Source organism: Excalfactoria chinensis, chromosome 11 (assembly GCF_039878825.1).
Source record: "Excalfactoria chinensis isolate bCotChi1 chromosome 11, bCotChi1.hap2, whole genome shotgun sequence".
Classification (NCBI taxonomy): domain Eukaryota; kingdom Metazoa; phylum Chordata; class Aves; order Galliformes; family Phasianidae; genus Excalfactoria; species Excalfactoria chinensis.
The window spans coordinates 166,223-181,126 of NC_092835.1; the positions used below are offsets into that span (position 1 = coordinate 166,223).

The 14,904-nt window shown below is 41.7% G+C and overlaps 1 protein-coding gene and 1 non-coding gene across 4 annotated transcripts in view; both read right to left on the bottom strand.

Annotated features, from left to right (window-relative positions):
* Positions 1 to 518: 518 nt before the first annotated feature.
* The window catches only part of AP1G1 (adaptor related protein complex 1 subunit gamma 1), a 35,863-nt gene continuing 21,477 nt past the window's right edge, over positions 519 to 14,904 (bottom strand). For 2 of the 3 annotated variants that reach the window (XM_072346170.1, XM_072346168.1), the window contains exons 12-23: positions 13,431 to 13,571; positions 12,789 to 12,843; positions 12,039 to 12,161; positions 11,627 to 11,716; positions 11,037 to 11,164; positions 10,351 to 10,455; positions 9,039 to 9,180; positions 8,472 to 8,598; positions 7,892 to 7,987; positions 7,505 to 7,665; positions 6,413 to 6,511; positions 519 to 4,401 (exon numbers count right to left, since the gene is read on the bottom strand). In XM_072346170.1, the coding sequence (XP_072202271.1) occupies positions 4,300 to 4,401; positions 6,413 to 6,511; positions 7,505 to 7,665; positions 7,892 to 7,987; positions 8,472 to 8,598; positions 9,039 to 9,180; positions 10,351 to 10,455; positions 11,037 to 11,164; positions 11,627 to 11,716; positions 12,039 to 12,161; positions 12,789 to 12,843; positions 13,431 to 13,571 (1,369 nt within the window). In that variant the 3' untranslated portion in view covers positions 519 to 4,299. The remainder of the gene's footprint in view (positions 4,402 to 6,412; positions 6,512 to 7,504; positions 7,666 to 7,891; positions 7,988 to 8,471; positions 8,599 to 9,038; positions 9,181 to 10,350; positions 10,456 to 11,036; positions 11,165 to 11,626; positions 11,717 to 12,038; positions 12,162 to 12,788; positions 12,844 to 13,430; positions 13,572 to 14,904) is intronic. The other variant, XM_072346169.1, reaches the window with a different exon arrangement.
* On the bottom strand, positions 14,756 to 14,842 carry LOC140257548 (small nucleolar RNA SNORD71). The gene has a single exon (XR_011905055.1). It is a non-coding gene; the product is annotated as a small nucleolar RNA SNORD71 (small nucleolar RNA).

Genomic DNA, 14,904 nt, shown 5'->3' on the forward strand with positions numbered 1-14,904 from the left:
GGCTGACTGACAATCCGGCTCATCGTTAAGGTCCCGCATGTTCCCAGCACACACCTGCAGGGGAAAACGGGGATTGGAAAACACACGGTATCTAAGGAACTGCTCCTGTGACTACAAACCCGAGAACCTTACAGCAGGCAGCTACATTGCTTTAACGGGTGAGACTGTAACAGTCCTTGTCTCAGTGGCGCACACAGCACAAGAGACATTTTAGATCAGTAAGGGAACCAGAACCGACTGCACCCGCAGCCACCTGGGGAAACAACATCCGCTCAGATCTTGCAGTACCTGCGTCGCACCCGGTGCTGCTGGCAGCAGCTGACAGCTCTTTCAGGGCAGTATTCGAACTGACCTTTTTAAGGGTTTTTAACTGTTCATTTCGCTCTCCAAAATGTCCTGAATGCTTTTCAAACTCCGCCCTTTGTTCTTTCACTTCACTTGACTTTGGCACGGCCAAACAAAGGCTGACAAAGGCTGTTCCGCTGTACTTGCAAAAAGCAACAAGGCGCAGTTTTAAATCATGGAATATTGACTCATTTTATTAGTCACTTCATAATTTGTTTCAACCAAAAGACAATACACACAGCAGAAGTCTAACGCATTCCATGTAAGTGTTTACATCAGTTATGCCCCTCACTCAAGACTCAGCATTTAAATTGTTCACATCTCAAAAATAGATTTGCAGAGGTTGGAATGCCACCGGGCTCCCTGCTCAACGGGCACCGTTTCTTTTTTAGTGTGGTCAGGAGGTGCTTGTTTGATTTCGTGGGGTTTTCTTTCGTTTTTGTTTGTTTTGGTTTACACTGTCCAAGAGGTGGGATGGTGCTCTATATAAAATGCGTAGTACAACATCGGAAAGGAAAAGGAACAAACAGGAGAAAAGTAAAAGTTCAGAAGGGAGCAGTGCAGTAGGTCCTTCCATCACAGCCCCCAGGCAGAACATGAACACAAAGTGCACCACCAGGATCCCTTCCCTCCCCCCCCCCCCCCAAGAAAAAATAGCTATCTTTGCTGCTCCATCTCGCAGCCAGTATCAGTGCTGGGGAAAGGACTAAGTCACCTTTCCCAGCTGCTTCAGAATCTATCCAAGGTATTGTATGGATAGCAGTTCCCTCACTGCTATTGCTTCAAAAAGTTCGAGGCCACCCACCAAAAAACAGACTAAACCAAACCTTAGGACCTTCCCATGTCTTCCCTCGCTTCTGGAGAACTACAGCCCACTAATTCATCCGCTTAGAAAACAAACAGACCAAAGCAGACACTCAGTCTCTCCAAGCTCCATCCTGCAAAGCCCACATTACGAAGGTTAGCCACTAAGTCTGCATCTTGCTTCTTTTATGTCTCTGTACACTGAAACAAGAAAACCATTGATCAGACCTAAATTGTTGTATTCCACCAGTAGAATAAAGGCTCACCTTGCACCTAGAGCGCTTTCTGAAGCATCAAGTGAGTATTCTCCAGCATTACAAAGCAGCAGCATGAAGGTTAAGAGATGTACCTAGGGAAAGGAGCAAGCAGTAGTATCTAGCACTGCAAATAAGGAAACGTGTAACCTGGTCTTCTTTCTGGAGGTAACGTTAGCACTCAGTCTCTTAAGAAAGGGAAGGTAGAGAGCCCCAAGGACAACAGCAACATTCAGCTGCAAAGTACTTTATGGCCAAGAGACAGCTTCAAGCTGAGTGCATTTCAGGTACACATACCATCTCCCCAAGCTTGACCCAGAAATATGACAGAGTGTATTTGCCAAAAGACAGAACGCTTATGTGTAAAGGTGGCTGAAGGATCCAAGTATAGAGAAGGAATTTGCTCTGAAAGCTTGCCAGAGACCAGCAACAAAATCCACCTGCTCTACAGGAAAGAAAACAAAAGAGGGACAAGGTCAGTTGTTTCCAGCTGTGCTGCAATAAACTGGCTGGGTGAGGGACCATCTACTTCTTTCTCCCCATCTAATCCTCCAGCAAGTGCTCGGTAAAAAGGAACGGAGACAAAGGTGCACCAGCTTCCAATGCCACATACAACTCTGAGAATGACACCTGACAGGGCTTTAAGGAACTAAGGCAAAAACTTCCTGTTAGCTTGATACCCAGGACACCCTCAGAGCCCACTGGGGACTACATTTAAACACACTCACCATATGGAGTTTAAGCCAATTGTGTCAAGTAAGTCACAGCTGCAGTAAAAGCAACAAAAGTAAATGCTCAGCATCCAGAAAAGGGCTTTGATTCAGCTGTTTTCTGCAAGACTGCCTGGATCATGATGGTTCTATCTGAGGCAATGCTAGCCCAACCAAGACACCGCAACAACTCAAAATCAGTTTCATAGAAGTCACACATTCTTGCTAGTCTTTAATAACTCCAATAATGATGCCAGTTTCAATGGAATAACGATACTCTTTGGCTAAGTGAAGGCTCAACACAGGGTTCTCAACAAAGCAGCAAAAAAGCCTTCCAAGAGAAGTTAAACTTATTCCACTGGACATACCAATGAATAAAGTCAGTCCTACAATATATTATCTACTGCGGTTAAAACCAAAGCAGACAGAACAACCTTTAGTGACCTCTTGCTATGGATTCAAGGGCAAAATAAGTCTTTCATTTTCCTTACATACACTGTACACCATTCCTGCAATATAGCCACCAATGACTGGAAATCAGCATTAGTACTTTTGCAGACAAAGGCTGCCAGAGCACAAAATGATCAGCATACAGCTCTGCAACAGAAACCGAGCAGAAACAGACGTGCCATTTGTTACTTCTGAGAAAGCTTTACAGCTGGGAGCTGGGGTACCTTCAACTTACCGGCACACTAATGAACGAAGACTCAAGGTCTTTCTTTTTCTCCCTGAAGGGCGAACACCTGAACAGTTCTGTCACTGTGCTTTATATCCCATACATCACCTCCATGAAAATTCATGGAACTCTACTACCTCAACAACAGTTGACACTAGGGAGCATAACTGAATACAGCTTTAAGCTTAGAAGAGTACTAAACCTAATATATTTTAATTCAAATACCCAAATAATTGGCTTTCTTTCAAAAAACAGTTTAGTTCCTCTCTGTCTGCACCTTAAACAGATTTCTCTACAAGGGGAGCAAGCAGCCAACTACAAGGATGAATTAAGTAACAAAGTGGGAGAAGGTCTCTTTAAACCGCATGGTCTTTATTTCAGTGCCAATGTTACAGATACAACACAAATATCCCAGTCAGAAGTAAATCAAATGGAATCCGGGGAGTCTACAACAGGCTCTGGAAATTAAACTGGGGAGAAAGTCTGGAATAACTGAGAACAACTCTGCAGTTGTCAATGAGTCTTCGATGAGTCTCCCAGCAGGCAACAGAGCTTATGCTCAAAGACTGATCTACAAAATTGAATGTGTCTTTTCTTACCATAAGCCACAACTAATGGGTCAAAAGGCCTTGAAATTAACCCTGGTAGAAAACCAGCTGCTCCTTAGATCGCTACATCTCTTATGCATCACCATACTTTCTGGGGAAGCTACAGAAGACTGAACCTGTATGGCTGCAGCCACTGATGGAAAGAAAGAAAATTCAAGTGTAAAGTCTTCATTTCCAAGAACAGCACCAATGCAATTTTATCAGCCTCACTGGCACCTCTTTCCTGCACTGTCCCGGGTTTGTAGATGAAGTCCCATGGCCTGTCTTGCTCTTGGTACATTTCACATAACTAAGAGGTGTGTGTATACAGTAATGCACTGAACAGGCCAAAAAAACCTCCAGCCCCATTACACACGGAGGATACAGTAAGAAAGAGGCAAGGCGACCTAAAATCCCCCAAGTTCCCCTTCTGAGCCCCAGCTGAAAGTGCCTGAAGATAATCCAGCCAGTAATGAATGAAAACACACCTTGACCATCCCAGGGGAAAGGAAAAAAAAAAAAAAAAAAAGACAGCAGAAAGAAGGGGCAGTTGTTCACTTGCTGCAGAGATAGGAAGTTTCCCTGCAAGAAATTCCAGACTTCTCTTCCAACCAGGCTGTTTTTTCTCTTTGGGGGTAAAGAGGCAGGGAAAGGAGGGAATGTTGCTTCTGGCTGTGAATGCATGTGTGAGGGAGTGCAGAATAGCCTCCACAAGCCACCAGCCTCATCAGCGGAGGAGAGGAGATTAGTCTTAACAGATATGCTTCAAAGTCAGCAATCACTTCAGGAAAATTCCTCCTCATCAGCAGGTCTCATCTGTTCCCCATGCCCACGGTGCAGTTTAGGGGACTGCCAACGATCACAACCTTCTTCCCAGAGTTCTTTTGATTGGGTGGGGTGAGAATAAGAATGGTGCCAGAGCCTCACTGCCAAGACTGAGGGGGGAAGTTGTTGACTTCTGCTAGATCCTGCATTGCTGAGCCCTTGTGATTATATGTCAACTTGATCCGCATACGTAGTTGTTGCTACAAGAGAAAAGGAAACAAACACACACACAAATTCAGGTCTTCAACAAAGGTCAGCAAATTTCCCCAAGTCCAGCTCCCATCTCCTGTAAAAACAAACCACAGATCCTTCCTCACCACAAAAGCTTGCAGGAAGTATGTGCAGAGTAAGCTATGACACCGCAGATAAGTGCTTATCTAGCAGGATGCTGCTTTCCCACTGTAGTTCTCAGGTTGAGTAAAAACTTTCTCAGAAAAACTAAAGCACAGATTCTACTCATCTCTCTCTCTGCACTGGCCCTGCTCTCATTAACACCAAGGTCCTTAAACATAAGGGTAACTGTCTTGCAATCCCAATTAACCATGGAAGAAAGCTGGAGACAGATCTGACTCTGCTACACTGCACTTAGGCTTACATGGAGAAAGATATTATTTCCTATGCTGCCCCCCAAAAAGTCCACATGAGAATATGTAAAAATGATAACAAAAGAGACGAAAGGAGAACATAAACAGCCCCAGTCAGCCTCTAGCTAAAGAAGTTATATTTGGAACTGTTCTGGGTAACTGGCCATTGTACAGAATGCACTGGCCACTGTAAGAGTATAACTTTGTTCACCTACTCTGAAGGGTTAAATTCTAAGATCTTTCAGTCTGATCATTACAACTCTCCCCATCTTCACCATTAGTTTCAGCCCAGCCTAATGACAGTCCACACCCATGTGAACAGTCTTTACAACACTGAAAAGACAAAGAGCTACCCCCTAAACAATAAAGTTGAGGTGTTTCATTCAGAATATTTGAGGTAACTTAAACTATCTCATGCACAGGACTCTTGTGAAGCTGCACTTGCAGTCAACAGCAATCTAAAAGACATTAAGCATTACATACATGGAAGAGGTATAAAACAGTGGGTAACAGCAGAGGGCAGCAAAGTACTAGCTTGCACCACTATTCTCAAGGATTCACAGGAGACTGAAGTCCCAACAGGAATGCACATTTCAGCCTACACAGCCCATACGAGAAGGATACATTCTGACTTCTGGCACATTACAGGAAAGCTTCTAAACCCCTCAATGTTTATACAGTAACTTTCATATCTTCTCCAGAATCCACATGGAAATTCATATCAGATTTATACGAGAAAGAATAATTACCCACATGCCTTACTAGAGCCAGAGGGGAGTATACTGTATAGAGACAAGGGGATGTCATGGGAACTGCGCACTAGAAGACTGTTATTTCAGTGAAATCTTTGGCTAAGATTTAAGAATTTCATTTCTCAAACTTGCACATCAGTCTATTTAACATCTAGAACAGTAAGTGATAAATAAATACATCAGGAAAATGTTGTTACTGTCCCAAAAAATGATAACATTTACATAATTTGCACTTTTCTTCCTGATGCCACCTCATTGCTAAACCTCTTAAGGAGGACACGTGGGCCATATCCTTCTCTCCTCTCAAAACGGTTTTTTTTCCCCAGTCTCAGAAACGTTTCTGTGAGAGCTATACGAGAAACAGAATTATGATTAAATCACAGCTAATACTCTTCCCCTCAACTATGTAAAAATACGCTCACAACTTATTGAGCAATACTGCTTAAGAAAATGGACAATCCGGTTATGGGTTAAGCTATTTTTTTTTTAAATCAACTTTCAAGAAGTGTCCCCTGCAGACAGAAAGAAGGAACTTTCAACAACTGAAGTCCAAAAGCAAGCATCTTACCATTTCACTTCTGCACCACAAACAACAGGTTCTACTCCTCTAGAGAGATCATCTAGAAACTTGTTTAACTATACTGATGCAACAAACATCCACAAACTAGAGACAGCAAAGCACAGAGTCTGTTCTAGAAGTACAACCAAACAGAAAGCCAAATCTTTGCCTTGAACCTCCTGCCTTTTATGTGTTTTTCTTCCACAGTATTTTCCTAGCCCTAAGCAAAAACATTCTCACTACCGCACATAATTCCCTACCACTAAATGCGTGACTTCCAGGCACTGTCTTTTTAACTCTTCTCAGAATCACTCACCTTTTGTGGATTCAGGACTTTAATGACCTGTGTAATGGTCCCCGAGTTAAATGCAGGGATGACACTGCTGCTAGGAGACAGAAGCTGCAGTTGGAATGTCTGAAGAACAAAATAAAAACAAGTTGACGCTTAATCAAATATGAATATAGACTAATTGATTTGTTTGCACTAAAAACAAGAAGAAATTAAGTCCTGACAGTACACATACAGATACAAGGAAGTCAAGTAACCAGTTCTTTGATTCCTTATCTGCAAAGGACAAAATGTTTGCTTGCCCACCATCTTTTTACACAAAGATCCAGATGGCACAAACACAAGTGGATGAGAGCTTACTGCAGTCTACCAAAATTAGCAGTGATGCACTGTTTCAATTTTGACTCTCAGGTGGAACAGCCAACACTGCTCAGCACATCTTTAACTTCAGGAGCCCCATTCTCTCCCTCATTCCTTCCTGCGGCAGGTGTGAAGTTTTCAAACTAAAGGTAGAGCATTAGTAATATCCAGAAGTGAAACTCTGGAAAGTGAATGTGCTTTCCCAAATTTCGACATTTCAATCAAATCCTGCTTAAACATGCTGCTCTACAACAAACTATGTAGTACCTTCCTCCCATGTTTTGTGCTCCAGCTAATTTTCAAAAGGAGACAACTAACTGCTTTAAGGAGAATACTTAATCACCATGTGGAAACTCACTTCAAGTTTTGTAAGCAGCTAATACTTCCAAAGCATTTTCTTTTTCCCACGTATTTATAGCTACAAAGAGTACAGCATATTTCTTAGAAACTAAGACCGTAGGAAGAGCTTTGTGTTGTTTGGTTGTTTTTTTTTGACTCAACATTTTCCTGGGCATGGTTTAGCAATCTTTCTAGAAAATGGTGATTTTAAAATAAGCTTTTATCAAAGCAGATCATCTTATCTGATAGGAACCCATCCTCAGTTCCATTTATAACCTTTACTTTTAGATTAGAAAGGTGATGACTAAACTGAGCACAAGAGCCTATTAACAGCTCACCCATGCTGCATGTATCTGTCTACATTAACGTACTTGCAGCTGGCCCTCTACTTGTCATTGTAGTTGCCCTAAATGGTTCTACCTTTGGTACTGCAGCTTGGAAAACAAAATCTGTCATATCCAGCTCTGTGCTGTTGGAGGCCTGTATTGTGATTACAGTGACACTGGGGTTGGTGTTTGATCTCTCAAAGCTGAAGTCAATCTTCAGCCCATTCTTGTTGTACGCAGTAATTGAAGGGATTCCTGTAGAAAACAGAAAAAAGTAGCAGACTTGAGAATCTAGACATCATTCTCAGCATCACAGAACTCATATCCTTTACCCCAGAACACAAATTCTTCTGTAGATCAAACAACCTCCCCTCCTGCTCCAATGTGTGTCACACTTCACAATGAAATCTCCTTTCCGTTACTACCCCTTGTTTCCTCTTCTGCTGTGGCACCTTCAGCTAAGGTTTCAGATGTCCCTAACCTGCAGCAATATCATTGAAGAGAGGCTGTGATGACAGTCCATCAAGCAGGAATGGAGGCTGTGATATCTGGGGTGCAGGGGCAGATACTGGGGAACCTACAAGAAATGTTGGATAATTATTAGATTTTGCTGTCACAAAATGAAGGGTAATTACTCCTCCAACTCAGCTGCTCAAATATCAATACATACTATTTCTATAGATAAAGCACTACAAATAGTTTTTTATGTTGTCGTTTGTCCCTTCTCAGCTTCTATTCAACAAGGACTGGCTTCTCTTGAGCTACCAGGCATTCAAATGCAGTAATTTCTTGAATCTTATTCTCTCTGGAAAGGCTCACACAGCATTCCCAGGCCGGAATGCGAAAATACAGAAGTCCCGCTGTGTAAGTCCCATTAAGTGCCAGTCTCTGAGGTCATCCCCTGACACCCACCTGTACGTTAATACAGACCCTGGCAAGAACAATCATGAAGACAGGGACTTAATAGTGATGAACAAGCCAGCCCTTGAATCTTTAATGCTCATCCTGACCTACCCCAGGAATGAGGTTACATAGACTTTCAAGAGATGAAGCCTACTCACCTGTTAGGTTGAGGTCTCCCAGTAGGTCAAGGAGCTCCCCACCAGCAGATGCTGGCTTGCTTGTAGGTGCAGTGGGGATTACAGGTGTTATATCATTCCCCCCCAACAAGTCCAACAAATCATTTGCCTAATGAGAAAATAAAAGTTACATATTCATATTTCCCTTACAAATGGGATGAATTCCACTTGCCCTCAGATTAAAGACAAGAGCTGCTGACTGGTTAGAGTGTTTCTTAGTTTGTCTATGCTTCCAAGAGATCAAATTTCCACCTTCTTGGAACCTCAGTGGCAAGAGAAGGATAGAGTCTGAAGACACAAACAGGCTGGGGGGGATATATGAATTTACCCCATCATGCTCTTGCATTCCCTACAATAACCTCTTCCATACATCTGTTCTTTGCACTAGAACCATCAGAGCAGAAATGTGACTCGATTAATCACCAGGTCACAACTCACAAAGAGGCAGGGACGGGAAGGGAGTCTGCCTCAGCTTACTGTTGTTAAGTCAGTGGCTAGCACTCTGAGCTGACAGGCAGTGGAAACTTATGCTAGATCAGTTTCCATTACCTGGCTACCAGGCTGCAATCCAGAGTGTGGAGGTTTGGATTCCTGTACCGGTGTTTCTGTCTCTCCATTGGTCTGTACAATCTCAGTAGGGCCATTGGTGGTGACTTTCTCCATTACCGGCATTCTCTCAAGCAGGGCTGGCCTGAAAGAAGCTGACATAGTTATACTGTGCCATCTTCTTGGATCCCAATCCAAGCATATAATCATTCAAGAGAAGATATACACAGCTCAACCTGCCTCTTCCTTTCAGCTCCACTGCAGGGGAACTGTAAGACTACATAACAGCTTCAGGTGGTCAAAAATGATCCCTGACACACTGTGCCAGTGTATGTACATTAAACATCAGCTGACAGCCTAACAATACCTTTTTTCTCTTCCAGTACTAAACAGTTTTCACAGTGAGGCTAGAACAACAAAGACTAAATGACTGAGCAATTGTGGATTAACTGCATTCACAGGATATCTGACTGCTCTGCTCCATACTCAGTTGAGTCAGAAGGTCAGCTGATCGGCTGAAACAGGTAACAAAGTTGGAACAACAAACCATCATGCTCTCATAAGTCAAATTTAAGTTTCCAAAAAGTTTAAGTTTGGTCCTCAAGAGTACCCTCCTGAAAGGACACAGAATCCAATCCTGACATCAAAACAACAAAGCACACAAGTGATACAGGAAAAACTAATCAATTATACAAGAAAGGCCATTACCCTCATGGATCAAGCCTCAAAGCACTGCATGTAATGTGAGCAAGTTATACTGTCAACACCTTTTGGACTGAATGAGATTTCCAGTGCCAGTAATCCCAACAGTGGGCCAAGTTTTTGGACACCATGACCAGAAGAATTACCTCAATCTCAGAGCACAGCTTCAGAAAAAAAAAAGGTCAGTAGACCTCTGCACATTTATTCCAAGGGTGTTTTAAGATCAGCTTGAAGCTAACAACTGGTAAGGTCAGCACGGCAAAAGCTACCTGCAGACACTCGCTCAGCTAGCTAATTTAAGATTCAACACCTAAGTCACAGAATTGCTCATGTTGGAAAAGACCTTAAAAATCATGAAGTCCAGCCAGAAAGTGAAACTACAGTTAACTTCAAACTCAAAATGGGAAAAGCGTTTTGGAAGGGCAAGCCTGTGACCTCAGAACACTTATCACAGGATATACTAAGTTCTTAAAACACTTAATAGAACAGGGAGGGATTGCAGTTCCTCTGTAATTTTACCAGAATATCCAGATTAAGCTCTCAGTAATGTACTATGTAGAAGATCGGTGTAGATTATCAGCCTTTTAGAACACTAAAACTCATCAGCACTTACCTCATGTGATCATATTTCTTGAATAGTGCATTATATTCCACTGCCCTCTGTTGTAGCTCCACATCAATGCTGCTGCCGTAAATGGAAACTACTTTCTTAATGCGACTGCAGGGAAAGTGAAAGGACAAACACTATGGAATTAGCAGCAAAGAGCAAGAAATTAGCACCTGTCATCCAGAAGACACTAAGTGACCTATATTCAAGAGGTGCACCGTGTAACTGACTTGAAGCGGTAGTCACTTCTGCTTTCCTTGATTATCTGTGTAACATCACTTTTTCAACTGCTCCTGTTTCTTCCCAACAGTCAGCAGGTGATCAGTATATCACCATAACGTACTCCACACCAAAGCTCAACGACCCACAGTCAAGCCATAATACAAAATAAGGCTATTTTTCTTCCCAGCAATCAAAAATGGAAAAAGTCCACTAAAAGCAAAGATTTTCCTTTCCATTAATAAGCTTTCAAGCAAGGACATCATGACATAAACTACCCACACAGCAGAGGACATCCACAAACAAAAGTGGAAGATTTTCAGCTTGCAAGCAAAGGAAAACTGTAAAAGCCAATAAGACTACTCTTAATCATGGAAACAGAACATGTCCAGTGAACAGTTCTACTGTAGCCAATCAATGCAAAAAATATATGCAACAAAGTCCTACACAGAATAACATCAAAGAGAACTCACTTGACAGTGCAGGTGAATCTTGTGGAAAGCTTCATGATGGCAGTGAGAGCGTAGCCTCGTGTAACAGATGCAGACATATTAGATATCAGAACACTCTCTAAAATATCAAGAACTTCATCCTCTGTTACCTGAAAAGGTACAGGAAGTTTAGACTTAGAGAGAAGCTCTGCAGCAAGCCTTCCATAATATACTGTAAAAACTTCTCTTGCTTAATGAGCATTTCCTACCTCCTCAGTAACTTTGTGAATATGCAGCATATGAAATGGATACATACAGACAGATGTCTTTCAATATTTTACTTTACAATAAAGCTCCTGTTCCACATATTGAAATAAAAAGTGTTATCATCAAAACATAGAGATTAAACCCCAACTGACACTGTGCAAGATAGGTTGTGTAGCTCACTCCTCAAAGACAAAGCTGGGTATGTTTATATAGCCTGTGCCAGTAGCACAGAAAGGAGTTCCCATTCCTGGGTCCACCACTACTAATCGTAGACACCACTACTAACTAACTGTTGCAAGCAGTCTCCTCACATCAAACAGCTCTAGCCTCAGCGAAGTACACACTTGCTCCTTTTCAGGCTATACCTGTATTGGCTCCTCTTCTTCACACTGACCAGACACCAGGAGATCTCCATACTCTCCTATGCACCAGGAGGCCACCTGCACCAGTGGCTGCTGTTAGAAGAATAAAAAAATCAGACACCTCAGAGACAAATGCATTCTGTGCAAAAAACCCTAAACTACCACTGTTTTCCAGAGCCAGCTTACTCTTGCTTCCAACCAAGCAAATCCTCTATAGCAGAAGTAAGACAGTTCTTTGCTTTGATCTAGAGTTCTTTAAGAGAAAATTAGAAGAACAAATCTGTAAAGAATAATTGTTTTCACTGCAATCTGTCCACTGGAACTAGACAGCATGATGCTGACTTATCTTGATGTTTAGCAAATATATTTATTGTGGTGCAGTAAGGAAACCAAAACTGCTTCTATTAGGTACTACCTGAGAGTAATCACCAAGGATGGCTTTGTAGAGTCTCTGCACAGTGTAGGCATGCATCTCCACACTATTAGTTATCAGCTGGATCAGGTTGGGAACAGCATCATCACGAACATAACTTCCTGCCTGCAACAACATTTATGTATTCAAGAAAAAAAGTTGTTAGGTTACATTACACAACTTCTCAGTAACACCTAGCAGCTGCTGCCATCCTTCACAAAGCCACATGATTCATACACGTTTAAAAACAACAACAACAACAAAAAACAACCACCACCTTATCATCCTCAAGTACTCTATGGCTGATTTTGATTTGTTGAAGTACAAAACAGTACATTCTCCCAAAGCACTCAGCTATACCCAGAGTAAACTGGGTAAACTCAGCTTGGACTAACTTCAAGAAATTGTTTCAGTGTTTTCCTTGCAAGTCACTTCAAGGCTGCATTCACTGCCTCCTCAAAGGACTATATATTGGAATGACAGAAAGCATGAGTTATCCTGACTTTGAAGTCACTGCAGTAGGAAAACTCTGCTACACAATCTACTTGCATATTTCAGAAATCATTCATTTCTCCTAATAACGAATATCACAGCACAGTTGCTTCGTGAATAGCTGCCTTAAGTCATTATATAAGAACACTTCAGTTTTGCACTGATAGACTTTAGAGCTGCCTCCTAATCACTGATAAATAACTACCTATAGAATTCAAGAATTTTTACAAAGTCACATATAAGAGAGGCAATTTTACTTACTGTTGTTAAGACTCTCATGATTGTGTCTATGTGCCAGCGTTTGGAAGGAGCGTATCTGACAAAAATAAGAATTAAAGAACTATGAGCCTTAATACCAGCAAAAAACAAAACAAAACAAAGTCAGCAGAACATTCTCCCCGTTTTGATCACCTCCTGGCCCACCTTTTCCTAGAATAAAAAAAACTTAATTCTTTGACCTTTTGTTACTAACATTAACATTGAATTGTTGAATGAATATACAAGCACAGCCATAGCTTACACATACTTAAAAATCAGGCTATTGATTATAATGGCTCAACTTTAATTGGGTTCATCTCACTTGCACATGTAATTGGGGAGAACGTATGAGTGGGCACATGGAAGGGGCAAGGGGCAAAAAGCCATGGTGTCAACACAGAATCTGTTCCGAAGAACAGCATAAATCAATAAACTAGACTGTCTTAATGATGTGAGGACTGCCTACAAGGGAACATTAGTGTGCCCTGAGGTGCTGGCATGTCCTGTCCTTCAGCAGGCATAAAACCAATGAACCCCCAAATCAACCCATTCTCCCTTAAGTGTTGAGGAGGGGAGGGAGTAGACAAGGCAAAAACGCTCACAATTTTGATAACTGGAAAAAAAAATTAATGGCAAATTCCATACTTTTCTGCTGCAAGGAATATTCCAGATGCACAGTCTGCCTTGAACTCTGGCTCACACGAATCTAGGAAATACAGCAACTCCTTCATCATTCCGCGAACATTGTTCCCATTAACAAGAGCAAAACTCAGCTCCATTGCACGCCTAGGGTAATGGACAGAAAACAAAGTACATTCTCCTGGTGAAGTAAAGTAAGTCCAGTTACTCAAATGCACTTACCTTTTGGTTAAAAGAGCAGTCTTATTATGGAAGGCTCTTCCCAGAGGATTAAATGCAACAGCATTTTTTTGTTAGGACAAGAAACAGCCACCCCAGAAAACCATAAACTGAAGTGCAGCTTCAGGAATTGCCCAAGATATCCTAAGGCTAGAAATATCTTTCAGCAACCAGAGTTCATCTGTGTTAAGGTCCAAGTATTCATAGTTACACATTGGTCATGTCTGACACAACTGCAATAAGAAAGTTATACCAGCTACAAGATTTCTTCAGTTTCAGAAATCTTTAAATCCATTTTGTTCTCCATCCATTGGAGATTTGAATACATCAGAGTTTATAAGGTTTATTATGTCCTGGCAAATAAACTATATAAGGTTTCCAGGACTCAGGAATATTGAGGTGCTCTTTTCAGAATTCATTCCTTCCCTGTCAAAAGTTGACATCACAATTGGACAAAGTCCTGGCTATCTGACATTACTTTTTGTATATAAACAAAGATCAGAGGCCAGTCTTTGGCCCTTCTACTTGACACTTCAGTAGTTGATTGTCGCACAACTCTCCCATCTATTCCACATTCCCTGAATGAAGACTACTGTCTTCAAAAACATTTCTGGGCAACCATATCAATTTGCTATGCTAAGATGCATTAAAGCAGCCTCACTAAACAACTCTGATTATTCTTTACAATTGAGTACTTGGTGTAACCCAGAACACAAACTCGTTAAGTACAGAAAGGATGGAACAGCTTTATCAGGAACATCATTCTCTGTCCATCACTGAGATAGGCTAATAAAATAAGATCCCTGAAGAGCATTGAAAACTTCCACCCACATATTGCTCACATTCAATCATATTACAGGCCTCATTTTTGTTACAAAGTTCCTAACAATTTGATCATATTAAGCTGACAGATAAACTTGAACTAAATGGCAAAGCTACTCTGAAGTACACTACACAAACCAAAATTGCACTGCAGCATTTAAGATGACAAGAACAGGCCATGCTTCACAAGTCAACCAAAACCAGTTATGTTTTTCCTCTCAAGTTCCAGACCTCGAAACTTGCTGTCTGGGGACTCCAATATCCAGTCAATACATTGCTTCAATGAGAACAGTGCATTGTCAGCAGCACGAGTGTCAGCACAGCAACATCAAGCTCTGCTGATGGATCACTCAATGGCTTCATCCTCCAACAGCACTCAGACATGAAGCTCTGTTGTTTGTAGCATGTTTTCCTTAACAGGCATCAACAAAATTCTTTT